Consider the following 27112-nt stretch of genomic DNA (forward strand, 5'->3'; position numbering starts at 1 on the left):
GTTTTTGCTCTGAACTCCCGAAGCATTTCATACTAACTCCTCCTACATCCCTCTGTGCCCCAAATTATTGTTGGTGCGACTGCCATCATCTCCTAGCTCATCCCACATACCTCCACCAGAGCTCCTGAGAGAAGGATCCCCACATCTGTCCTCCCAGGCCTGGGAAAAGGACTCAGTGCTCAGAGCAACCATTATTGCAAGCAGCCTCAGGCCAGGCACCACGCAGCACGCCTGTGGATGTGTTTTCTCACACAGTCCCTCAGATGGGGCCATTGCTGCTTCCATTTTGCAGGAAATGGGGGCCTGAACAGTTTCTTCACAGCAGTCCATCACACTGCTAGGATGAAGCAGAGCAAGGCAGACCCTTGACTCCTAGAGAGTTCCGCTTCTTCCCTGGCAAATGGGACTGGCAAGTCCCCAAACTACTCACCCGGCTTTCATCCCTCGGCTCTAAGAAAACCTCAGCCTTCGTCCCTTGAAACCTGAGGGAAGGTGGCTGGCCATGGGAGTCTTGGCACTTCCGGAGCCAGGGCCAGACCTCGTAAGGAGCCCACTAGGCCCGCAAGGGACGGCCAGGGAGACCCAAGGCCACCGCCGTGCTGACGCCTTCTTGGGCTGCAGGCCACTCTCTCTGGCTGCCAATCTCTCTGTTTCTCTCTCTGCGCTCTGCCTGCATGTCTCTGTGCCAACTCTCTCTTGGCCTCTCCTGTGTTTATCTCTCCATGTCCGTCAGCCTATCTGTCTTTCTTGGCCCCCACCCCACCCACAGTACAGGGCACTGTGAGGGTCGAGTTGGCCTGGGTGAGGCCTGAGGCCCAGCTGCTGCAGCTTCCCATCTGTTTCCCATCCTGTGATGCTGTCCAGCCAAGTCCACTCGGCTCCATGCTGCTCTGCCAGACCCAGAAGCTCACGGAGCCCGTGACCTTGCCCCAAAGCCAGAGGAGGTACCCAGGCTGGAGAGGAGCTGACAGCTGAGCAGATAGGTGCCCCAGCCAGGGAAGGAAGGCCCTCCCTCTTGCAGCTTCCCGCTGCTCCCTGACTCACAACTGTCCCCCACTACACACATACACACACCCACTCACAGTGTGGAGGGACCTGCCTCCTCAGGGCGGGGAACTACTGCCATCACTCTTTTGCATCTCTCAGTCCTCCCCTCCCTGGTCCTTACCACAAAGTGACAGCAGGAGTGATGGGGCACTAACCAGACAAGCCAATTCATGCCAAAGTACTGGCCGGCCAGCCTTTGTACAGACCACAGTGTGTCTCCAGGAAACCCCCAGGAAGGAGTCTAGCTCTGGATACTTCAGGACCAGTGCAGGTAACAATGGGGTAGCTGAGAGAGGCCATGAGGCCCCTGGACAGACCAAATAATCAAATGATTTCTGCAAAAACAGTGTGAAAATGCAGTTTTAAGGTGAGAAAAACACCTCCCCTAGCCCTTCCCATCATCCCTCAGCCCTTCAGAGCTAGATTATAGATCCACCGTGGAATTCAGGCAGGGGTGGGAGAGGTCTGATCAGGGCTCTTTACTTACTACCACCCTGACCATTAGGGACACCTCCGGATGCACAAAGGAGAGGCCGAGACTGGGAAGAGAAACAATTCTTTCACCCACACTCATGCGTATACACACACACACACACACACACACACACACACACACAGTCCCCCACGCACACCCACTGAGTGGCACTTGTGTTAAGCGTGCCAGCTCTGGCATCAGACAGCCTCTGTTTGAATCCTGACTTCCCCATTCGACCAGCTGTGTGACTTTGAGCTTCACCTCTTTGTGCCTCCGCCTCTTCACCTATAAAATGGTAGAAATAGTAATCTACTACATGCGGTAGTACTGTAGGCAGGATTAAAGAACACAATGGCTGCAAAGCCAAGCCGTCAGCATTAGGCACCGTATGTCAGAGCACACCCAGCGTGTGTGTCTTCCCGTCAGCTCCTCGAGGCAAGAACTGGGTCTCCACTTTAGATTGCCGGGGCCCACTCAGTACTAGGCACAGAGGAGCTGCCCATTAGCTGTGGAAGACAATTGGAAACACCTTATTTCCTTGCGCTTCCATTCTTCCATTCATTTGGCAAATATTTCTGAGTGTTTAGACTAAGCCAGGCACCACTTGAAGTCCTGGGGTTACTGCCGTGCACGAAACAGAGAAGGATCCCTGCCCTCCCTACACTGACATCCTAGGAGGAGCAGCCCCGATGCAGATGCAACTTTCCCTAGAGAAAGGAAGCCTCTTGCTTTCTGTGCCAAACAGCTTGGGCAGGTCCTCTCCCAATAACTGATGCACTTCCCTGCATTCTCAACCAGATGTTACTGGATGTACTTTAGCTTCCTCTTAACAACTCAAGGTCAAGCCCAGAAACGTCAGTCTACATAAGACTCCCCAGGTCCTTGAGGCTTCTGGGGCCCTTTGCCCCGACACTAAATGGCCCCAAGCCTCTTGGCTCTTCTCAGCCTCTGGCGTTGCGCCTTTTGTTTTTGTTTCTTCCCACACAATTAGGCCACTGGCTGTGATTCTGGGTGCTGTCACTGCACCTGCTCCAGGAGCTGGCCTCCCACTTCGATTGGTTGTTTCTGTTCAGCTGCTCTGATCTGAGACACCAGGGAGTGAAGCTTGTAAGAACTGCACAGACTGCGAGGCGTGGGCTCCAAAGAAGGTCTGGACTGGCTCTCCTGTGAGCTTTTGTGCATGGCCTCTGTGTCATTTGCTCTGTGTTCCAAAGGGCGGGGCCTTTGTCTGTGTTGTTTTCTAAAGGACCCAGCACCTAGAACAATGCCTGGCACATAATAAACACTCAAAACTATTTATTGTTAAATAAATGTGCAGGACTGTTACGCTTTCTTCATCTTTTTCTGCTCATGTAACTAAAGAGAACGAACAAGTGAAGAATCACTGTATGTGTGGAGAGGTGGGTTTGCGAATAACCATGCAGGCTGCCTACCCATGTCCTGTGCGTGCACGCAGTGGTGGGGACACGGTGGCAGGAGCACACCACTGTTATGGAGCAGGTGGGGTGATTCTCAGCAACACTGTATAGCTGTCCTACACGTTCTGAGGGGGCTCGTGGGGCTGCCCCTGCATGAACCCAGCTGCCTGGCTCTGCCATACCTGCTATCAAGGGACCATCTCTAGGGGCTCCGGACCCCTGAGGGAGAAGCAGAGACCTTCAGTCATCTGCCAGTGTGTACCCCATTTCTACCTGGACAGGAACTCAGCCCACCACGTGGGAGGCCCTCCATCTGATCCTGACAGACGGTGCCTGTAGATGTGCCAGCACACCTGAGCAGGTGTGTACACACACACACACACACACACGGCAGACAGCAGAGGGACAGACCTGGTGTCCTGGGCCTGGCAGCAAAATCAAGTCCTTGGTGGGCAGCCCAGTCTGGTATCCATTCTCTAAGTAAGTGGGTGGGGAAGGGACGCTCGAGGTCCCTCTGGCCACCTTCCTGATGGATCAGCAGTGTCCTGCAGGAACCCCCTCTGACTGCACTACATTTCCAACTGAACTGACAAGCCCTTTCATGGCCATTGTTTCCTGAACTCACCTCACCCACAGACATTTTTATCCATTTTTTATGAGGAAAGTGGAGCTTGGAGAAGGCAAGTGTCTGAGGTTACAAAGCTCATGAGTGGCTGGGCTGGAGACCCACGTCTCCCAGCCCCGGGCCCGGTGCTGCCAACACCTGTGCAGCTCACAGCTTCTTGCAGGGAGCAGAGGAGAGTGATAGTGGGCATTCAGGAGCGCTTATTTCACGGGGCTGGAAGAGCCTGCCTTGGTCCTGCCCGGCCCCGCCCAGCTGTGTGATCCTGGGGGAGCTCATCTCTCTGGGTCCCAGCCTCCTCATTTCGCCTCCATGGTTAGTAATGTAGCCTCAGGAGGCAGCTGCAAGAGTCAAGACAGTAACAGGCACGAGAGGGCTCTGCAAACTGTAAAGCGCTGTGCAGAGGTACCAGACCGCCAGGGGCCTGGCCTGGCCACCGAGGCTCTCTGAACTTCAATCAACAGAAAATGGGGCTAATGGCTCTCACCTTGCAGGCTGCAGTGAGGAGTGGACCAGCTCGTGAAAGGGGTTCTCTCACTGTGGTTAAGGTTATGACACTGGTTCGCACCACTGGGAAGAAAACCACCTCATCACAAAGCAACCCTCCGGGAATGAGCCATGTGACGGACTGTTCACCGTGCTGCCCTCCCAGCTGAGAGACCTCAGGTCTTTCTCCGTTGCAGGAGCACCCCTTCTCTCCGGGCGGGTAGGGAATGTCTGCGTAGGACTGACTGAACTGATAAAGAGAAATGTTCTTTGAGGTGAGGCCTCTGCCCTGCCTTCGGATGCAGTGTGAGGATGAAGTGCTCAGTTCTGTGGCAGCCACTGTGCAGCCATGAGGTGAAGACCAAAAGGAGCTGGGAGCCCCGACATCACCAGGGTCTTGGAGACCAGGAAGCAGCCGCTTCCCTCCTCAACTGTGAGAAACGGGGGCCTCTGTTAATTTAAGCTGCTGCTTGAGGGTTTTCTGTGGTCTGAAATGCAAAGCTGTTCTCACTGATTCAAGGGAACAAGGGCACAAGATGCCCACATGGAGGTATGGGGGAGCCCCGGCCTTTCCCTGGCTGTGTCCTGAAGCCCCTAGTTCATCATTCCCTGAAGTCTTTGCCTTCAGCACAGGAATATTCGGCCCCCGCAGTGTGAATTTTAGTTGAAGGAACAGTGTGTAATTATTTGGGGGCCTACTATGTGACAGGAGCTCGGACATAAAGATGAAAAGGCTCACAGTCTAGCTCAAGAGGCAGGCACCAAATAAACATTGTGTAAATAATGTAGTGTATTGGCCATATCGCATAATATATCATGTAATATATCACCTACAAATATAATGTAATGACATAAACCACGCTCTATCACAGAATAGACTATCACATAATAGCACTTTTTATATCATTACTTCATAGTATATCATATGATACTCGCCTGAATTAGACAGCACACACCCCTATGGTAAGAGAAGTGAGGTAAGAGGGGGCCATGCCATGGGTCCCTGAGGAGGAGGCTGGGGTAGGGGTCAAGGAGTGCTTCCAAGAGGAGCTGAGCCTTCCAGAATGAGCAGGCGTTAGCCAGACAGAAGGGACAGCATGAGCACAGAGGCCATAAATAGCCCCTTTGGGTGAGGAGTTCCGTGTTGCTGGAGTGTAAATTGGGACACAGGGAGTGACCGGCTGGAGCTAGGTCACTTGAGGGGGAGGGTTAGGTGTCCTGCAAGGGAGTCTGGCTTCTATCCTTGGCCTGTGGGGAGCCCCTGAAGGTCCCGAGCAGGGAAGTGAGGTGGTCCGACCTGGTTTCTGGCAGAGTTGCTGGGCGGAGCTCAGGAAGGGACAGACTGAATAGGGGAGCAGCTGGGCACTGGGCCAGGCCCCAGATGGCCATGAATTCTGGGCAGAGAGCGGAAGGCCTCAAAGAAGGAATGGCTCCTACTTCGCCTTCTAGAAATATTTGTTCTAGGAGCTCAAGGAAGGCAAGGATTTGTATTTCCCCTAGAACACGCTTTCTGGTCTGCTGGGGCAGGTAGTAAGGGCTCGATCTGCTCAAGGACAGGAGGGGAACGAGAGCCTGCTGGTGCACTCTCTGTCCCAGGCCTCCCACTGTGCTGGGTGCTGGGCAGTGGGCAGAGTAGGCCCGCTCACCTCTGTCCTTCTGCCTCCCCCCTTTTCCTCTGGAAGCAATTTCTAGTCACTGGCCACCTCCACATTATCCCCAGGGGCCTGGGCCAGTGGCCACCCCTCCTTCCCCAGGTCTTTCTCACTTTCAGCCCCATGAAGACCAACGTCTCAGGCAGGAGACATGGGAGGGAGGGTGAAGGTCACAAAACAATTTCACATCGTTTTGTGCCACTGATCCCTACTAGATCTAGAAGGCAGGCTGGGCATCCCCCAGATAACAGACTCGAGCAAGACTATCCAGTCAAACAGCCCCTGGGGACAGAGCTAAGACTCGCCTCCGAGTCCAGACCCATACACCTGTCCAGAGAGGCCCGGGTCGGGAGGCTGGATCTTGTCGGCCTGCACGGAGCCCTTTTGACGGTAAGATTAATGGTCCTGAAGTTGTGATAAACATAAATATGTGGACCTGCTAGAGCTGCCATCTCTCCAACTGAAACTGGGAGGAGAAAAAGAAAGAAAGAAAGAAACTGGGAGGAGAAGGGCGAGGAGGGCGAGAGGAACAAAGCATGGAGGCCAGAGTGGGGTGCAGGTGAAAGCACAAGCATCCTGCAAAGCTCAGATCTCACTGAGAAGAGCTGACCACCCACAGCACCATGGATGACAGGCTTTTTCCACTACTGGGGTGAGGGGCTGCCGGGGGACATTTGGGGGGGAGGCAGCAATGGAAAGGGGTGCAGGGAATTGAGGAAGTAAAGGGGAAACCCCCAGGCTCCTGCCCCATCATCACCTCAGCACCCTGACACTGGGAAGGCCTCTCTCTCCTCACTTCCACCTGGCAGCCCCAGGCCTGACTCTCAGCTCCTACTCAGGGGTCCAGAGGGGTGTGAGGAAGGTGGCCAGGCCTTGCCCTCTCCTTTCATCCCCAGTGTTGGCCTCCCAGCTGCCAGCTCTGCCCCAGCATCCCACAAGCCCCCAAAAGGCCACCTGGTGCCTACTCCCTGGAGGTGCCCAGATACACATCTTCCAGAAGTTTCTGGCAGTGACGGCAGCCAGTTCTTTTAAAAGGCTTCATGTCATACTGCAATCAGCTGAGGGCTCCAGGCCCTGGGAGGTGAATTAATGACACTCTTCTCCCAAATGTCCCGTGTTGCTCTCTGATGAGCTGATGAGGGTCTCCATGCTACCTCTGGCCCCCCACCCTCTCTCTGTGTGGACACTGTCCACATCTTTATGCTCAGCATACGACTCTCTGCTGAACACATTGATGGGTCTTGGCCCTGCCCACGCCGTGCCCTCCCAGGCACCTCTTTCTCGCCTGTCTACTCCAGCTGAGGTTTTATGAAAACAATCACTTCCAACCATTCTCAATTTTAACAGCTTTGAGGAAAAAAAAAAGTTCAGCAGTATCCAGGGGAACTAATTAGGTGGCCTTCAGGCACCTTAGAGGAGGAAGAAAAGTCACAACTGGTGTAAGAAGAGGAAAAAACAACATTAAAAGAAAACAAGGAGGAACAAAATAAAAACCAGAGATAAAAAGTCAAGAGAAAACAGCGGCGCCTGAGAAACAAGAATTCCAGCCGCCAACTTTTACGGTGTCCAGCCCTGTTATTCATAAGCGAGTTTCCTCTCTCACAAAGGACCTTTTGCACGGTTTTCCCTGCTGCCTCCAAACCAGCTGCTCACGCTGTTGTATCCTGAGTGATGATGAGGCTCTGAAAGGGTTTTTTGGGAACAGATGGCTAGGGGAGAGCTGGGGAATGTGCCAGCAGAGGGCTGGGCGGGCTGCCAAGGCCTGCGGTGACTGAGTGCTTGGGCTTCCAGCTCGCGTGCTTTCCCTGCCCTCTGCCCTCCGTGGCGCCAGCAGGCCTTCCCAGCGAGAGCTCGGAACATCTGGAGTCTGGGGCTGCCAGGAGGGGGGGCCGTGGCGGCGGCGGGCGGGGGACCCTCTGTTCCAGCGGAGCTCCCATGGACTCACCACCAGGCCCGCCTCGGAGAACAGCTAATCAAAACCACAGCGCCCGAATGGGAACCAGGCGTGCTCCCAGCTGCAGCCAGAGGCCGCCAGGCGACTTAACCCGGTGTCAGGCCTCGCTGGCGGCAGAGCGCTGGGGGTGCTCAGGACTGATGACACCCCCTAGCCCACCCCACCCTGAACCACCCCCAGCGCCACCACCAGGCTATTGGCTTCCCGCAGCTTAATGAAGCCTCCACGTGCTGCAGCCTGGCTGCTTACATAAGAGCGGTTGCTCTGGGCAAGGCCCTGCACCCAGCATTTGCTGGGGGCCTCTTGGGAGCAGGCCACCCTGCTGGGCAGTGTGTGAACTTCAGGGACAGGCAGGCCTCAGGAATGAAGAGCTGGGAGTTTGGAACCAAAGAGACACAGGCTCGAAATAGCTCCACCACTTCTAGTCACGCGGACTTGGGCAAGAGGGCCTCAGTTTCCCCTCTGTGCTATGGGGGGAAGGGGTTTGTGTAATAGGGGGCAGAGATAATGTATGTGAGGTGCCTGGCACACAATGAGCACTCACCACATCGTCAATGTGATTGTTGGTGGTAGTCTGTTTATTGGCATTATTACTGTATGCAACCAATGCCATGCAAGTATTTTGGTATGAGTCCATGAACTTTAGAAGCCCGGGGATTGCTGGGTTGGCTGCACACTGGCCCCCCTTTAAGGGTGCAGGAGTAGAGCTTTGCCCTGAAGTGCTGGAGACGAAGGAGACCCCCACTTAGAACTATTCACCCTCATTTACATTTTGGCTGGTCAGTCATTCATCCACCCCTGGGGACTGCCCTTTTCTGAGATGTTCCTTCCTGGTGTTCCATATGAAGTTGTTACCTTGTAGCCGTAAATTCATGAGATTTCCTTTCTGGCACTCACTGAGAAAATGCCAGCCCTTTCTCATACTGGATCTTATTTAAATCTTCCAGCAAGCAAGACAGCAATGAAGGTATATAGGCTCTCATTTTAGGGATGAAAGAAATGAGGATCGGAGAGGTGAGAGAACTGGGGATCAGAGAGGTTAGGTAACACACTCAAAGTCACACAGCTAGGAGGTGCCAGTGCCAGGACTCAAACACAGGTCTCCAGCTCCAATGCTCTATACTTCACTTACTTCGTGGTCTTGCCAAGGGTCTTCCTATTATATTTTTGTGTGCCTTAAAGTTAAATGACCACACCACAGGGAACCGTAATGTTCTCTCGACTTAACCCTCACCTACACAGACACTCTTTCTCCAGGGTCCAGGGCCAGGGGTCACAGAGCCTCTGTGTGGGTTTCTAGAGAGGCACACTGGCTCGAAGAGGTGCTCCAAGGGGGTTCTCTGAAGAGTCTCTGCATTCTCAAGGGTTATCAGAGCAGTAGAGGGGGCTTCCCATGTCTCTGTGACTTTCTGAACATAAGTTGTTGGTTAGTACTTGTTCACTATGCCCAAGACCCCAAGTTTTCATTCATAAACAGGATGTTGGAGGAAAAAGGTGAGATCTGTCAGTGCATGTCAGGAGAGGGGCAATCAGGAAAAGGAGAGAGAAAGGGTGGGGTAAAAAGAATGTGAAAGGAAAGAGGAAAGCAGCATCCCCAGCCTCTACCCACCTCGGGACCACCCGGGGAATATCAGAGGGCTGAATTTAGCGAGCTGCTCGGAGCTCACCTGTGAGGTTCCCCAGCTAATGATCCCTCCAGCCCAGTCCCTGCCAGACTTGTAACCTAATGGTGTCAAATATGAGAGGAGAAACGGCAGCTGAGAGAACACTCCATGTTAGAACAAACAGCTGGCGACAAACGTCTATGTAATTGGAATGCCAGAAAAAAATAAATTGCATCCATTTTTATGACTAAAAGGAAATTTGATGGTGGTTTCCCACCCACCTCCCCTTTTTTCCCAGCATAGATGGACTCTGTGGGCTTTGAAAGCAAATGGTATTTAACTCAATAACTTGGCCAGAGGATTTGGAAACAGAACCTCCTCTCACCCAGCGGCACTTCCAATGAGGGAGGGTGGGGGAAGGGGGTGAGGAAGTGGAGCCCGCCTCCAGCCCACCTCTCTGGCTGGCTGGGGGACCCTGGGCAGTTCCTCAGGCCCTCAGTCTCACTTTCACGATCCGTGTGTTGGGACAACACCAGCACCTACCTTGCAGGGCTGGTTGGGATGAGTCAATGAGGTGATATGCCAGAAGCACTAAGCATCATGCCTGGCACATAATCCCAGCTCTGAGAACATCAGGTGTTATCAGTGTTCTCAGGGCACTGCACCAGGGTCTCCACAATCTCTGTGAGTGACTTTTGAGAGTAACGCCTTTTTTAGACAGAAAAAGGAGTGAAGGAGACCTAAGCACAGAAAGTATTAACTATAAAGGGCCTTAGAAATTACTTCCGGCAACAACTCACCTTACAGAACTAGAGACTGGGGAGGCCCCAAGGAGGGTGACTATGTACGTGGTAGGTGGGGCAGAGCCAGGCCAGTGGGCACTCTGGAGGGGCAGGAGGCCCTGCACACAGGGGGGTGCATCCAGCCAGAGCAGGAGCTCTCGAGACTCTGCCTCACACACTCAGGGGCTCTGGAACAAGCAGGTACCACCACCAGGTGCTACCCAAGGCCTGGGCTCAGCTGCTCAGAGTAAGGGGCCCCTTCGGAACACTCTCCGTTCCCACTGACGCCCCAACCCCAAACCAACGTGCCACCTCAGCTTGTCCCCAGCACCAAAGCTATAGAAGGTGACACCCATGACATTCTTCCAAAGAGGAGTCAGGCCACCCTTGGATTTGCCATCACCAAGAAAAGTCTCCCCTCCCAAGAAATCAGCAGGAAAAGGGAAAAGATACAGGTCAGAGGGAGTTGCACCAGCGTCATGCCTCCTTTGACTCCAGGTCACCCACAGCGTGAGGAGCAAACTCCTGGTCTTGCAGAGCCAGCCTTCCTGGACTGTGCCAGCAGGCGACAGTCACATAGCCCCGGGGTCCCCAGTTGCTGCCCAGGCCTCTACCCAAGCCCTTAACTCAATGCATCATGGTTCCTCTTCTCTCTCCCCAGCCCCAACCCTGGGCCTGAGAGCAACTTGAGGTGGGGACTTACTGGCCATTTATCACAAGGATTTAAATTATGCCATTAATGTCAGTAGTTGTTGCTGCTGTTGTTGTCGTTGTTGTTATTGTGTTAATATTCAGTGGCTTTAAATCTCTGGAAGGGGATACCATAGATTGTGGGAAATTGGTCCTTTCCTATTACAAAGGTCTGGCAAGGCCCGCCCCGCCCAGGTGTGGAACAGTTCTGCTACTCTTCTTCCTCCCGCTCCTCTTCCTTCTCCCCCTTCTTCTCCCTTCCCCCTCCTCCCCAGCTCCAAGGAGTTGCTGCTTTAAAAACAGGAGCTGCGGAAACATGGCCTGGAGCCAGCTGCTTAACGTGCATTATCTCCGGCTGCAGCCGGAGTTAGAACTGAGCTCTCCAGAGCCCTTCCACTCCTCCCTCCCATCTCTCTGCTGCTCGGCCACCAACACTGCCCTCTGCACAACTGGAGCCCCCAAACGGGGCTCTGAACCCTCAAAGTCACATCCTGTGAGGCCCAGAGATGGAGGACTCACCAGTCAAGGGATGCAGTCCCCCACCCCGGCAGGAAAGGGCTGAGGTGGGCAAAAGGATGCGCCTGGAATCTCAGGGGGTGAGCCAGGTTCTCTTGAAATCCCATTCTTAACCCAGGTCTGGAGGGACAGGACAACTCATCAGAACTACCGAGGACCTCAGAGGACTTGAGCACGATCTGTCAAGGAGGCAACCTGAAAAAGGATCGCCCAGCCTTTCAGGGCACATTAACTGTGAGGGAGCCATCCTCAAGCAGGACAGTCCAAACCGTCATCATCCGCATCGGTGATCATCACCGTTCCAGCTGCCATTTAGCAAGGACTTCCTTTGAGCCAATCACTTACATTGGCCCATTTTCTAGTTTCTTACTTTCTTTGCTTTCTGTCTCCCTCATTAAGATGTAAGCCTGGCTCTCTACTATCCCCAAACCCTCAGGCTGTCCTCAGTGGCTGCAGGGGAAGGGGAATAAGGGCTTGATCTGAGCCCCAAATCCACACCCTCAGTCTCCAGGGACTATGGAGAGCCCTACCACCGACATCCCGTCACCGCGCCCAAGTATGTGCTCAGCATAGAATTTCTTCAGTGTGTAACTCACTATAAATGCTCAATAAGCATTGAATGAATGAATGAATGAATCTCTAGAAACACCATCCTCCTTGGCTCTGGTTCATAAAACAGAGGCCTGCCCCAGCCACCCATTCAAACCCACTGGGCAGGTCACTGGAGACCATCCCTGAGGACACCCTAGAACTCACACCTGCATGATGACAGAGATGCAGGAAGGCACAGCAGCAGGAGTAAGTTGGTCCTGTGAGCCCCTAACCTGTCAGGGAAGAATGCTGGGCCCAGAGAAGCCCTCAGAGGTCCCAGCAGCTCCAGGACCCTGTCCTGTCCCTCCACCTAAGTCAGCGGCAGTGGTGACTGCCCAGGCCCAGCACTTGGGAGATGGCAGCCCTGGGACAGTGTGACTGGTGAGACAGTACAATGTAGGACGCAAGCCACCCAGTGCCCTTCTGAGGTGAGGCAAGACCTCCTCTTGGAAAGCCAAACTGGAAAGGACCTGAGAAATCACTGATGATGTTTCCACCGTCCCATTTATCAACGAAAAAACTGAGACTCAAAGAGGTTAGGAAATGGGTCCAAGATGACACAGCTGGGAGGTGGTGAGCCAGGACTTTGAAGTCAGAGTTGTTTGATGCTCTTAACCACAATCGTCCACCTCAGTCTCCTAATCTGGACAGTGGGGAGGTTGCACCAAATGGTCTCCAAGGTGTCTTGAGATGATTTCAGGGGAAGCCAAGAGCTCGTCTCCACTGGGCATCTTCACCCCAGTCTCCCTTCTTTTCTCACCTCCCAGGCGTCAGCCTCCTCCCCCACCCAGAACACCATCTACTACAATGAAGGAACAAGGGAGGGAGGGGGCCTCAGTGCTCCTGTCTTTGGCAGATGAGGGGGGAGCTTGGGGAGAGGGGTCAACGAGGGGCACAGAGGGAGAAAATGGCGCCTGCCCACTCTGCCCATCCATGCCTCCAGACCGCCCAAATGCCAGGGGAAGTTCACAGAGAGTTTACAAACCCCCTTTGTCACAAAGCACTGCATGGAGCCATCAATCACGCCCTTAATTTACCCGTGTCACTTTCCAGTGGAAAGCCGCCCTGCAAGCAGCCAGTGGCACTTCCTCTCTCACCCACTTGATGAAGATTTCATCTAATTGGTCCACGTTAATCACTCCCAGGAATGTAGTGTGCAATTACCGTAGCAGCGGCAGCAGCTGGCTATGAGGACGTGCTGTGGCCCTCCCTGGTGTAGGCAGGAGAGCCCACGAAGGGCCTCCCTGATTCAGGGCCGAGGGGCCCCTCAGAAACCTGGAGAACCCCAAGAGGGCCTGGGAAGAGGAGCAGATGGGGGTGGTGAATGTCAGGGATAGAGGGAGGGGTGGGCCAAGAAGAAAGGAACCAGGGGAAGGTGCCAGTTACCCGGCTCCCCACCCTCCCCATCCCTGGATGCCCCAGGGAGCCGACCACCCTCCTCACAGACACAGACTGGATCCCACCCTCTGTTGCTCTCCCTCTAGCTTTGTGGGAACAGAGATGTGGAGGGTTGCCATAAGCACTGCCTGGCACGGGCCCCCAACTGGAAATGCTGGAAGCACAGGCTATCTGGGAACCGTAGTTGTACGCAACACTTTTCTTCCTGCACATTTCTCCAAATACATCAGCTTTGTACAGGCTGTTCCCTCTGCCTTGGATGCTGTTCCCTGGTTCATCTGCCTGGTGACCTCTTGGTTGTCCTGCTGGTTCCAGCTGAAACCCCACTTACACTACGGTGCCCTTTCAAATTCCCTTGGGCAGGAGAGGTAACCTGTGCCCCTCTGCCTGGCTTTCCACAGCCCCTGGCACAGGCCTCTAGGACCTCCTCACCACACTGTCCTGCCCTTATCTACTGGCAAGGGTCTGTGACCATGCTGTGAAGTGTGTGGGGACTGGGACCACATGTCTATCATCTTTATGGTCTTGCCCAGCATGCTCGGGTTGGGGTTCAGCAAATCCCTCCAGAATGAATGAATGAATGAATGAATGAATGAGTATCACCTGCCTTAATGCACAGCCTCAGGTAATCCACAGGCCAAGTCACCTCCCCAAAACATGCCCTGGAGCTCTCCTGGGCTGTCACCTGCTCAGGGGATCTCATCCTGACACAACAGCTATTAGAGGCTGCATGGGGAACTCAGCACCAAAGCACAGAAGGCCAGAAAGAACTTCAGAGATAAACTGTCCTCGTTTCATTGACAAGCAAACCAAGGCCCACAGGTCCTGGGAGACTGTCCAAGGTCCCAGCAGCCCCTTTACCAGGACAGGGTCGTGTCCGTAATCCCAAAGGTCTGAGGAGCTCTGAAGCTGGGCCAGCCCCAGCAGAGCTCCAAGAGGCCGACCTTGCTGGGCCTTTGGAAGCCTGGGTGAGTGTGTGGCACCCCACGTTCCTGTCCCCACCTTCCCTGTCCTCCCCCCACAGGCTGCTGCCTGAGTGGCTGCTGCATACCTTGCGCTTCTTGGCACGTCCCTCGGCCTGCAGGGTGCGCGTGCAGCGCTGCACACACTCGGAGAAGCTGAGGTTGCTGCGGTCGGCGCTGTAGTCCAGGTCAGCCAGCCGCGCCAGGGACAGGATGTAGTTACAGGCGATCCTCAGGATAGCCAGTTTGGACAGCTTCTGCCCGTATGAGTAACACGGCACCTGTGGGGTGAGAAGGCATCAGCAGTTGCTGCCGGGGTCTCAGGGCTGAACACAACCCTGCGGGGCGCCCTGGCCAGGCAGGCATAGGGCCTCAGTGACGTCTGCACCACCTGAGAGGGGACAGCCTAGCACGAGAGGGGGCCTGTAGAAGCCCTCGACCTGGATTTTATTCTCTGTTCTAAGCACCCTCTGTTTCCTCACACACATTTCAGCTCATCCACTCACAAACTCAGGGAGGTATCCACATTCCTATTTTGTAGGGGAAGAAACAGAGGCTCAACTTGCACCCGAGAGTCAGTCTGAACGAAGCACCTGAGTTCCCACTGTGACAGAGCTCCATCCCCAGCCCTCCCTAAGAAGGAGTCTGTCTGAGAGAACAGACATTTTTTTCAGCTCTGATATCCCGTTCATTTACTCATTCAGGGACTCTCGTTTTGCCAGGCACTTGAGGTTCTGACAACAAATAATAACGTGATTCCTGCCTTCACAGAACTCACTCAAGAGTGATGTTATAATGTCATAACAGAGTTAGGGACTCTGGGAACATACTAAAAGCTAAAGTACCAGTACTCAGCTGGGAGGGCACACACAGGGTTGGTTTTCTTTTTCTTTGTGCCCCCTGAACCTGGGATGCAGCTAGGCTTACATACAATAGGTGCATAATAAATACTTAGGGCCCAAACCAGACTTGTCATGTTTGTCAACGATTCATGACCAACCAGACACTCACTAATTGCACAGGGATTTATACTGGGTGAAGAGACAGAGCCTCTAATTGTTTAACATTGTCCACCAAAGTTTGTGCTGTCTGAGCAAAAAGCTATGAAGGCTGCAGCAGAGTTATGAGTTGTAACGTGGAAAGGTCCCCACAAAGTCCATCTGATAGGGGCCAACCAGCAGAGCCACTGCTGCCATGAGGCACCCTTCATCTAAACGGCCGAAATGAGCTCGCCCGGCACCCAAGGCTCCAGGTTTCCGTCTCTCTCTGGCTCTCCAGGATCTGTACCCAGCATCCATCCCTGCCACCAGTATCTGGCATTGATTAACCCTCATGCCACAGAGTGGGACCACCACGGTGCACGCCTTCAACAAGGATTTAGTGGGCACCCCATATGCCAGGTACAGTTTTAGGTCAGTGGTTCTCCACCAGAGATAATTTTGTTCCTCAGAGACAGTTAGCAATGTCTGTAGACATTCTTGGTTTGTCACCACCAGGGAACAAGTGGGGAGATGCTACTGGCCTGGAGTTGGTAGAGGCCAGGGATGCTGCGCAACATCCTATCGTGCCAGGATCCTATGATGCCCCACAACAAAGAAATACCCGAAATGTCGACAGTACTGAAGATGGGAAACCCTATTCTAGGTCCTAGGGATAAAGCCTGAACAAGACAGTCACTTCAGATGGGGACCCTACGTGTAACATCCACTTTGATCTCACTTTAAACCTCACTCTGTCCAGGAGTTTTATCTGCCTGCCCCACCCCAACCCTAAACCAGGGGCTGGGGGGAGGTGGGGGCACCTGCCCTTGATAGTGCTCTAGTAGCCCCCCCCGTCTGTCCTTAACTCCTGATTTAGTGGTCAGTCTCCCTGCAAGCTGTGGGGGAAGGGCCCTGCCTGCAGAGCCCAGCACAGGTCTTGTCCATAACAGGCCCTCAAAAGGGTTTGTCAAATGAGGGAACGAATGACAAAAATGAATGATTTCCCTCCATATTCACCAGGTGGCTACAGAATGTTTAGAACTAGGTTCAAAAACCTTTCCTCATTCTGAGAATAAACATTTAGCTATTTGGCCTCAAGCTTAAACACACATACCTTTCGGTGACCTGGTTCAACTCCTGGTCTCAGCCGTAGCTCTTCCTGGCTATGAGACCCTGGGCGAGTGACATAACCTTTCTGAGCTTTGGTGTCCTCGTCATAGTGCTAACAGGACTGACCTCACATAATGGTAGGGATTCAATGAGATGGCATACGCACTGCCCAGAGGAAGGCCTGAGACAAGTCAGTGAAATTAGTACAGTTGGTGTTGCAGGTCTCCAAAGAGAGGCTCCAGAGAGGGTCAGAGGCCGGAAATGTGGAGCCAGGACACAGGACACAGCACCTGCTTATCCCCCTCCCCCGGGGTCCTGAGACGCACCCACACCAGAAGCAAGGTTGGCTGTCACCTTTTAAAATGCTCCAGCAGCCAAGAAGATGCCCCTCACCAGGCTAGGAAACCCAGGGAGGGGCAGGGAGGTGACAGAGAGAATGCCAGCTCCCATGCATTTCCCCTTCCCACCTCCCACTCCCACCCTGGCTGCAGCTCCAAACCCATCCAAGAAAAGCCAGCAGAACAATGCACTTTGCCTGTTCCCAGCTACAGGCCAGAGAATCCTGCTTTATCAGCCTGAACAAATAAACAAGGTCTGTGGTACAGAAAGGTTCCTGAGAATCCTGAGACGGGGCACCCTGGGGAGGGCCTGCCTGCTGGTGGAGACCCTGGACACAGGGCACAGCTCTGTGACATAGGCCCCTTGTTGCTTTCACCCAGAGACCACCCAGAGACCAAGCTGGCAGTGGTCAGCTCTGTGAGCCCCTGTCCCTGAACGGCTAGCCACCCTGACAGTTGGGAACGGGGATCTCAGGTGGGGTCCGCACGTGGGGATCCAGGGTCACTGGGGGAACACAGAGCAACAGGTGAGGTCAAGGCCAACCTAGGGGTCCCATGCCAGGTTCTGGGCCAGTTTTGTCCCAGATCTGTTACTCTGTCCCACTTTGCTTCTGTCAAAGTCCAGGTGTAACAAGAATATGACCTATTGAGCTCTGGTCGTATTACCTGGCACTGAGGTGGCTATTTACAAGTCGTTTTATCCCATTTAAAACTGCCCCCCTCCCCTGCAAAAAAAAAGATTATTATCCCATCTGCACATGAGGAAACAAAGAGGTGACATATTGGGCCCCAGGTCCCTCAGCTAAGACCTGGTTGGAACCAGAAGCTTGTCTGTCTGGTGCCCAAGGAAGGCACAAGGCCACAGGACTCTCCGGCTCCCACCATCAGAGGTGGCCACATATGGGACAACAAGGGCACTTGTGGTCAGATCACTCCTCCTCCTCCTCTTCCTCCTCCTCCTCCTCCCCCGTGGGGGAGAGGGGTGTGCTCTCAGCTCACCTGGCTAATTCCAGATCCTCCTGGTGCCCAGCAAGCAGCACCTCAGCCGGACAGCCCAGCACAGAGGCACCCGGCCTGGGCAGCTGCCTCAAAGTGAGACTCCACGGCAAGTTCTAGTTCTAGGAGGCCGAGGTAGGGAGGACAGAGTGGGTCTGAATCCTGGGCACTGACCAGCAGTGTGACTTTGGGCAAGTGCCTTTCACCTCTGAGCCTTGGTTTCCTCATCAGGAGATTGGGGCTAACAACCCCTGCCTCCCCTCCATGACCACTGGGACCAGGCCACCACTTTCTGTTTATCGTGGTCTATCTACTAAGGCAGGCAGAGGATGGGGAATTTTGAATACAATGCCTACATTCATCTTTATACAGCTCCAAGAGGTAGAAAGCATCACTTCTGCTTTACAGAGTAGGTGTAAGAATTTCCCACGACTCTCAGTTGGTGGGCGATTTTTTGGGTTTTGAACTCCCACCTTAACCGGACTCTTTCCGATTAGCCAGAAGCGATTGCTTGGGGCTTTGGATGAGCATGTACAGCCGAAGGTGGGAGGTGGGTAGCGCCCCCTTCTAAGCACAGATAGAGAGCTCTGCACTGATCCCAGAGGATCCTGGCCTTTGTGCATTACCTCTTTGAGCGTCCACAGCAACTTCTAGTGCCCAGCCATCCCAGTGCATGCAGAGGACCCCACAGCAGATGTCTGCTCACCCTGGTCAGGGGACACAGGCCACAGGACGCAGCAGGGTCACTTGGCTCCAGCTGCTGAGAGACTGTCCAACTTCCGGGAGAGTAAAAGGACTTGTCTTATGCTCACCCCACAAAGATTCTCAAGTTTCAGAGGAGCAAATTTGGGGATTTTCACAAGGTTCCATATGCCCCAGAACATTCCGTGCCACCCACCCCAAGCTGGACCCTCTCCAAGCTCCAGGAGGCAAGAAAAGGCGAAAAGGGCCCCGGCCTGGGAGCGTGAGGACCTGGCTCTACTTCTGGCCATCCCCATTACTTTAGGCAGGTCCATAACCTGCGGGGACTGCAGTTTCCTCATCAATAAAATGGGCATCAGAATACCTGCCACCTCAGGATGGAAGAGCTGTGGGCAAATGTAGGAAGGTGCTACAGAGAAACAAAGCCAAGAACTTACCAGCCAGTGTGGGACAGGCCTGGAAGCCCTCGGCCCTCTGGCCTTTGTGCCAGCTCCTATCCACCCAGCCCAAGATGCCCTCCTGAAAGCCCTCAGAGACTCCTGGACCCAAAGAGCTCCAACCCTGTCCATGGAACACAACTCAGTACTTTATTCCATTTGAAATTACTATTCTCTAATCTCCTCTGTCAGTGAGTGCAGGCTTCCTGAGACAAAGCTATTCTATGCAGAGCTGCCCAAGGTCCTTGTCAAGCTCTATTTAAAGAGATTCTTTAAAATCCTAATTTTCTACACAGCAACGAGGCTAGTAATTAAGAGCCATGGCCCAAGGGCCAAACAGGCCTGGGTATAAATCCCCGTCACTTGCGTAACCTCTCTGTAAAAGTGTCCTCACCTGTAACATGGGAAGGTAGCACTACAGGTATGCAACCACAGGCTCAATGCACCAGGCTCCTAAGCTGTCACCCTGGTAACTGTGGACATGAGGAGGTCAGGTATAGAAGAGTCTGAGACTGAAGGATGTGCGGGGAGGGAGGGGACCATCCGCACAGCCCCTCCTGGGCCATCCTGAGTTCCCTTGGTGAGGGTCCCCTGGGAGACTCTAGGGACAGCAGAGGAGGGAGCCCAGGCAACACTCACTTGGCACCTCCTTCATTAAGAGGCACCTTAGCAGGTCCTGAGTGTTTCTCACTGCTGCCTTGGGCTTCTGCCTGCAAGGCTGCTATTCCTCCATCAAGGCTGAGGGGCTTCGCGCTTTCAGGGGAGAGAGAAAATCTGCATACATACACACCAGATGCCCCAAGGATGAGCACAGTCTGTGAGCCAGAAGGTTGTGCCAGGAGCCGCAGGCCCACAGCTCCGGCCCCTCCTCTCACCCACCCAGTAAGGACAGGCTTCCACTTCAATCCCCTCCCACCTGGCCCTGGAGCAGCCCTGCACATGGGCCAGGCCCAGCTGTGCACACATGGCCTTCACATGAGGCAGCGGGGAGGGCCCTGTGCAGCTGGGCTGGTGGCATGTGCTTCGCCTGACCATCTGCCCCACACACCCACCACCCTGGCCCCACTGCCACACAGCCTCCCAGACCTGTCCCCACCGCCACCTTTGTGGCTAAGAAGCCCCACTGCTCATGATCCCTTCCTGATTGAGAGGATAGTGGGACAGACAAAACGGAAGGCTGCCTGTGCGGAGAGTGGACAGCTCTGGGGCATTCAACAGGCTGAGGAGCAGAGCTGTCAAGAGCCTGGGCACTGGAGCAACTCACTGACACTGATGCAAAGCCAGGCTCTGCAATGACAGTGGCACAGAGCTATGCAGCCTGCGACTGCACCATGCCAAGGAGGCACCGGCACAGTGGAGTCTAGTGAATGGCGTGTCAAAGAGGTGTACAGTGCAAAACCCACAAGGCCTCGACCACCTGACATAGCTCTCTGGCCTCAGTCTCACCATTTTGTGAAATATTTTCTCGGCACTGAAAGAGGCAGCCAGACGGGTAGAGAGGCCCTGAAATGGCAGTCAAAGGACCTAGGTGCCAGTCCTGCCCTGCTACTCACCAGCTGTGATGCTCTGGGCACATGGCCTCCCCAGTCTGGGAAGGATGTCCCTAGTTGCAAGGTGAGCAGGTAGACAGGCGTCTCTCTGACATTCTGTCATCCTTCCGTCCTGGGGAGTGGGTTGCAGGACACTACCAGCTGCTGCCCTCCCCAGGCATTCAGACACAGACCACTGCCCAAGGGGTTACTGAATGCTCCACGGGGCCCACCGCCCAGGGTCCCAACTGGCACGGCTATAGTCAGTGGCCCAGCCTGGGCTGTGACATCTACTTGACCCCTCCACCCCACCTCATTGGGTAAACATCTCACCCAAACCCAAGGAAGACACTTTGGCTCAAAAGTCATAGGGGCTGTTTTCCCCAGCAGTTCAATTCCCTTCCGTGATGGACACAGGCACCACTGACCACCCCACCTGCAGGAGGAAGAGCAGAGTGTGATCCAAAAAGAAGATCATGTTTTCTGAACTTTTTTGTGGTTGGCTAAAGCCCAGAGAGGTTGAGTAACTTTCCTGGAGTCACACAGGAAGTCAGATGCCCAGCAAGAAAAAACCTGATTACTCAAACCAGTCATATCCAACCCCTACTCTTCCCCATGTCTTGTGTGGGGTGGGGACAGGGGGCACTTGCCATCCTCTTCCTAGACCTCCCTTCTTTCTAAGAAAATGAGAAGCCTAGAACCCCAGGGCAATCCCAATCTGGTCTAAAGTGGAATTATAAAACAGCCCCTCTCTACCACGGATAATTTTTAGGTAAATATTCTTCCCCATCTCTCTGCCAGGATACTGTCCAGTGAGGGCAGCCCTCACCAGCTCCAAAGTGAGAAGCCTCTTCACCCCAGAATTAGGCTCTGAAGGTACCCCCAACTAACCAGTCCCTTTAGCAGGCCTGCTGCACCACGGGGTGAAGGGCAGCGGTGGAGGAGATCTCCTGGGGGGCACAGGTCCCTAAGGACGCTAGGGCAAGGGGTGCAGAGCCCAAAAGCAACCTGAGTGTAGGGGCATCCCTACTGGGAGCTAGGGGCTAGAGAGGGAATGCAGGACCCTTATATTCCGGCAACCCCAGCGCCCCCCTCCCCCCGCCCCGCAGACCAAATGCCCTAAGGGAAGGGTCTCCCCCTGCCCCGCCCGACAGATTCCCACATTCCCCCTCTCCACTCCCCACCGCGCCCAAGGGACTCTGGGAGACAAATACTCGCTGCCATAAAAGTGAACTATGAGAGCTGAAGTCAGACGTGCAGTCACCCCCAGGGGTGGAGCGTGGAGGACCAGGGCATGCCTTGGGCGGACCGTCATTCCCAGTTTGCAAACTGAAAATCCCTATCAACTCTGTGGCAAAGGTCAATACCTTAGGAGGCTCCCAATCTGGGTCCTGGGGCCGACCAGGCGGGAAACAACGTGCCCCTTGCCCCTCACACACACCCTCATCCTCCCTCACGTCCTCGGCCACTCACCCACCCACTCCGGCAATCGTCCCCCGGCGCAGTGAGGGTGTGCGGCTGGAAGCCGGTACCTGCTTCCGGAGCGCCTCGAAGGCTGCGCTGATGGTGTGCACCCGCGTCCGCTCCCGGGCGTTAGCCAGGAGCCTCCGGGTCTGCTGCAGAGCTTTGATCTCAGAGGAGGCGGCGGTCGCTTCGCCTGGCCGTTTCCTAGGCGACGCGGAGGAATCCGGGTGGTTATTGTAAATTACGTGTGAAATTGACGAGTAGGAACTTTCCCCCGGGCGCGTGGGGGGCGCAGAGCGCACTGAGGTCTCGGGGGGCGCCGGGGGCGCGGACGGCGTGGGGCGGGCGGGCGGTGCGCACAGCAAGATGCGGGGTCGCAGGCTGGGCTCCCGAAAAGGCTGTACCTCGGGACCACCAGGTACATGGCTCTGGGGCGCTGGAGGCAGCGGCGGCGGCGGCGGCGTGGGGAGTCCCGGCCCCACTGCGCCCAGGGCGAAGCCGCGTTTCCGCGCGTCCAAGACCTCTGGCGCCCGGGCGCCCCCGCGCTCCCCGGCTGTGTCCGCGCCCCCACCTGAGGGAACGGCCGGCGCCACCGGGGCTGGCGCCGGGGCCGGGACCGGCTGCAGCCGCTGGGTCCTGTCCCGCAGCCCGTTAGTGGCAGTGGCGCCGTGCTCGGGCGCTTCCAAGTCCAATCGGAAAGTTTTATAACCGTTCGCGCGCCGCGCCGGCTCCTTGCCTTTCCTCTTGAGCTTCTTGAGGCCGTTCAGCTCCTTCACGCACACGGTCTTCCACGGCCCATCCTCGAGAACCGGTATGTGCTTCATGGCGCGGGCAGCGCGCGAGGCAGGGGCGTGCGGCTGCCCAGGATGCGCGCCCGCCACGCTCACTTTGCACGCGGCGCCGGGGTCTGCCTGGCGGCCGCTGCGCTCGCCACCTCCGAAGCTCGAGCTCTCCTTTGCTCTCCCCCCTCCCTCCCTCCCGTCCTCTCTCCTCTCTCCCCCGCGCCCGGGGCAGCTGCGCCGCCGGCTCCGTGAAGCCGCCGGGCAGTCCGTTCCCGGAGCGCTCAGAGTGTCATCTGAAGTCACTGCCGCCGTGCCAGCATTTTTGGAGCACGCCCGCTGCGCTCCATCTGTGTTTGTTTAGCCTCAGTTTACACAGAAGCCCAGTTCGCGAGATCAGTCAGCGCCGCCGGCCGGAGAGCAGGCAGCTCCCGCCGCCGCCGCCTCCCAGCCCGGCCGCCCGAGCGGCGAGAGCCTTTAAAGAAACAGGAAGCATTTTTCAAAACAGCTGGGCTACCGGCCGCCTCCTTTGTCCGCGTCCTTTCTACCTCCCCCCACCCCCACCCCTTCTGCCCAGAATCGGCCTCCTCTGTCTCTCCTTCCCTGCCCCCTCCTCCAGTCAGGGGTGCTGCTCTTTTCCAGAGGACGGTCAGCTCCCTATAAAATTGCCCGAGCACGTGGCTTCTGGGCACTTCAGCCCTTCCCCAGATCATTGCTGGACCTTCTCTAACCGGCCTTACCGACCTCTCAGAACGCAGTATCGACCTTCAGCACCAGCACCTCCCGGTCCACCCCTCCACTCTAACCAATTGAGAAAACAACGGAGCAGCAACTTCTCCTGGGGTTGGGGGTGTCTGTGGGGGAAGGGAAGGGGTCTGGAGTCTCCCAGAGACCCGCATTCCACAGCACCACAACCCCATGCCCTCTGGCACTTGCTGGAGCAAGGAGGTCAGGAGCAGAAGGCCTAAGCCACAGGGAAACTGAGGCTCTGAAAAGGAATGTGGTTTCCTGTTGTCACACAGCATCAAACCGCCCCTCTTCAGCCAGACCTAGCACCTGTGAGAATCTGAAATCACCTCACCCCAGGCTGCCCACTAAGCCAGGATTTATCTATGAAGTGTGGAGAAAATCAATGCCTAAACCACTGCATTGCTGTGAAGAATTAAGTACCGGGCACATAGGAGATACTAGTCAAATGGTAGCTTTGGTTATTATTAATAACAAAGGTTATAGCTCTTAGAGGTTTTCTGGGTTCAAACCCCAGCTCTGCCACTTACATACTGAGTGACCTTGGGCAAGTCACTGAACTTTCTGTGCTTCTGTTTCTTCATCTGTAAACAGAAGTAATAAGGGTACCTTCCTCCCAAGGTGCTCGTGAAGATTCATTGAACATAGATGTGCAAACCACTCAGAGCAGTGCCTGGCACAAAGTGAGACCTTTGTAAACCCATTGTTGTTGGCAAGGGGCAGATGTGGACTCCCCAGTCCTCTGTCCTCTGTGCAATTCCACTGGAGATTCTGGAAAAATGAGGTCAAACTAGTGGGCCCTCATCCGAGACTGACATCTCAAGGTTGCCCTGAAGGACCAGCACAGGGTTTCACTCCTCTCAGGTCCCTTCTATGACAGCTCCTACTTTAGACAGTGGTGGATGCTAAAGGCAGTTTGGGAGGAGAAGATGGACCCTTGGCCTGGCCTTGGGCTCTGGCCTCTGCAGCCACATAATCTTTCTGGTTTCAGTCCTTCACTCCCACCCCCAGACCCACCAGACCCAGTGGGGGTTTTTCTTTGAAAATGCAGGCTTCACACACAGTGCAGGGGAGAATGCCCTGGGGGTGGGGTGGCCTGTGGCAAGTGGGGTCCTGGGAGGTAGGATGGGGTCTGGGCAGAAAGTCCAAGAGCAGGAGCATAAAGCTGGGGCCAGGAGCCCAGGATGGGTCTTGGCTTTTCAACTATCGAGCCCCATGACCCTAGCCAAGACTTTTCAACCCACTGGGGTTCTGTTTTCTCATGTATCCTTGAGGATATCTCTGTCCAGCCAGCCTCTCAGAGTACTTGAGTAAGTAGAAAGAGATCGTGGATGTAAACGGACTTCGGACACAGGCTTCAAATGAACGCTCACATATCCGCATTCCCATGGGGACCCACGTGGAGGCATGCAGTTTTCTTATAGTAAAGGCAAAACTTCCTTTTTCCACCGAGATGGGTTTCAGCACCATAGTGCACATGCTCCTTGAGGCCCCCCTTCCCTGGACACCCAGTGTCATCCTGCACTTGATCTATGTCCTGAAGGCCACAGCTGTGCTCCAGAGAGGGCCCTCATTCTCCTACTGTTTCCCTACCGAGTCTGCGACCCGAACCTGCTGGCCTTTGCTTGCAGGTCTCCCACACGTCCCCTCTGCTCTTCCTCACCCTCCAGTGTCCCTCCTCCTGTAAGTGTTGGCTGATCACCAAAGCCCCCGTCATCCTTGCTGGCCTCCACACATGCTCACTCACAAGTATTGCTTCCGCTTACCCTCCACTGCAGACTGAGCTCCTGGGCTTGTGGGCTCCTGGAAGATCACTGTTTCCTTCCTCCCTATCTCCAAGAGTCAGTGCCCAGGAAACCTTTGCTGAAGAACAGCGAGCCCTCGTGCCCTTTACATTCTCCAGATCCCAAGCAGAGGCTAAGACCCCAGCTTGCCCTCTCCTCGGGCATCTAGCCAGTCAGTGGCAAAGATGGAGGAAAAGCCAAGACCCCTCTCCAGAGCTGCTAAGATACTCTCTGAGCCTCAGTTTCCCCCTCTGTAAAACGGAGATCATAATAGTGTGCCTCACAGGACTGGCATGAGGGTTAAATGAGGCTGCCTGTACAGCATTCAGCATGCGGCACCACAGTGGAGTAAATGGTGGCCTTCAGCACCCTGGGTTAGCACAGACGCCCAGGCTCCATCCAGCCCAGCATCCGTCCCAGATTTGGGGTGCATTTCAGGCTGGGTTGTCCAGGCTAGTTGGGGCTTGTGGAAGTCTCTGGCAAGACTGAAATTCGTCCCTAAAGAGGCCAGGCTGTGTACCAGGAAAATCACGTCTTGGTTGAGTATCAAGGCCGCCACTCTGTTTATCCTGAGCCCCTTACCGACTGCCCCAAGTAGAGGAGAAGCTCCCTGAGGTCCCAAGGGGTGGGAGGAGGGGAAGGAAGTGGACAGGAGGCAGAGTAGAACACAGACCCGGCTTCCGTCTCCCAGAAAACACTCCTTCCCCCTCACCATGCTGCTCCTCCTTCTGGTCAAATGCTAGAGTCCTAGGGTTGGCATCAGGCAAGCCTAGGAGGGATCTCAGCTTTGCCACTTATCGGCTGTGTGACCTTCAGCAGCCCCTTCACCTCTCTGAGCCCCATCTCTATCCTTGCATTATCCCCTTAATCATAAGATGAAACAGCATTTACAGGAACAGGAGAAAACCTGTAAAGAGCTCAAGTGATGTGAAGGGTCCCTGTTACCATTCCACGCCTGCTAGGTGGCATACCTTCAAAGTCCAGTCTACCTGCCCATGGCCCCCTTAGCCTAAGCCTCAAACCTTCGTCTTCCAATTCTGCCTTCCCTCAGCCTCCTTGAGAATTGGGAAGAGAGCCCAGCTAGGCAGCGCCCCCTGGTGGTATGACACTGCCTGACCTGCAAATGAGTGCTGTCTCCTACAATGAACTTCTTTCTGATTCTGGAGCCAAGGTGGTGGCCCATCAATGACAATAATATGGATTTCGTGAATTCATAGAGTTGCCAGGATGAAAAAGCTATCAAGGCTCCAGGCGATCTCACCCCCTGCTTGGGCTGGGACAGTGCACATACCCCAAGAAAGCCTATGCCCTACATTAAAAACATCCCCCACTGAATCAACTGTTTGAGGTTAGCCTGGTCTAGCATAATGGTCCCCTGGACGGCTGATCCAGGGAACAGGAGAAAAACTAAAAAGGGAAGGGAAGGCAAGAGCTTAGGGCTTAGGCCACTAGGAACAAATGCTAGAACGCCAGGCAGTAATAATTACGGCCATGCAGCAAGTGATTTCACTAAACCTCTTGTTACAACCCAGGGAGGTAAACCCATTCTGCAGATAGGAAATGGAGGCTACTAGAGGACCAACCTTGCCTACATAAAGGAAATAACAGAAGCGAGATTTTGAACCCAGAACAACTGACCCCCAACACCCACACTTTGAACCATGTGCTGCACTGCCTTCTGAGAGCTCAGTGACTAGCATCTGGGGAGATGGGTAACTGGGCCACCTGTAGGGCTGGCCTGTTTGGCAGCCTGGCTGTCCATACAGTGCTGCCAGCCTGAGTGAGCTTCCTGCTGTCCACTTCTCAGCTGAAGCTGCTGGCCTCCCTTGGGTCAGCCCAGTTTCCCTCCAGCTTTTCCCAGGTCAGGGTTAGATGTCAGGGGCAACACCTCTGGACATTCAAGAGTCTCAGTCCTATGGATCCCAGATCTTGGTATCCAGGCATTCGTGCCACCCCACAGGTGAAGACAGGACAGCACTGTGGGGTGGCATCCAGTGATTGTCATCTTTTTGACCAGATGGGATGGAACCTGGGATACTTGTTCCATGA

General features: G+C 54.8%; 1 protein-coding gene across 4 annotated transcripts in view; it reads right to left on the bottom strand.

Moving 5' to 3' along the window:
• ATOH8 (atonal bHLH transcription factor 8) overlaps positions 1 to 23094 on the bottom strand; it is a 41909-nt gene extending 18815 nt beyond the window's left edge. Inside the window, exons 1-2 of one of the 4 annotated variants that reach the window (XR_004424830.1) lie at positions 21822 to 23086; positions 14287 to 14478 (exon numbers count right to left, since the gene is read on the bottom strand). Coding sequence is in view for 3 of the 4 variants with exons in the window: in XM_033124908.1 (XP_032980799.1) it covers positions 14287 to 14478; positions 21822 to 22577 (948 nt within the window). In the remaining variant the exon portion in view is untranslated. Of the gene's footprint in view, positions 1 to 14286; positions 14479 to 21762 lie in introns of those variants that run through there. The other 3 variants (XM_033124908.1, XM_033124910.1, XM_033124909.1) reach the window with 3 other exon arrangements.
• Positions 23095 to 27112: the final 4018 nt, after the last annotated feature.

This window comes from Rhinolophus ferrumequinum, chromosome 13 (assembly GCF_004115265.2).
Source record: "Rhinolophus ferrumequinum isolate MPI-CBG mRhiFer1 chromosome 13, mRhiFer1_v1.p, whole genome shotgun sequence".
Lineage (NCBI taxonomy): Eukaryota > Metazoa > Chordata > Mammalia > Chiroptera > Rhinolophidae > Rhinolophus > Rhinolophus ferrumequinum.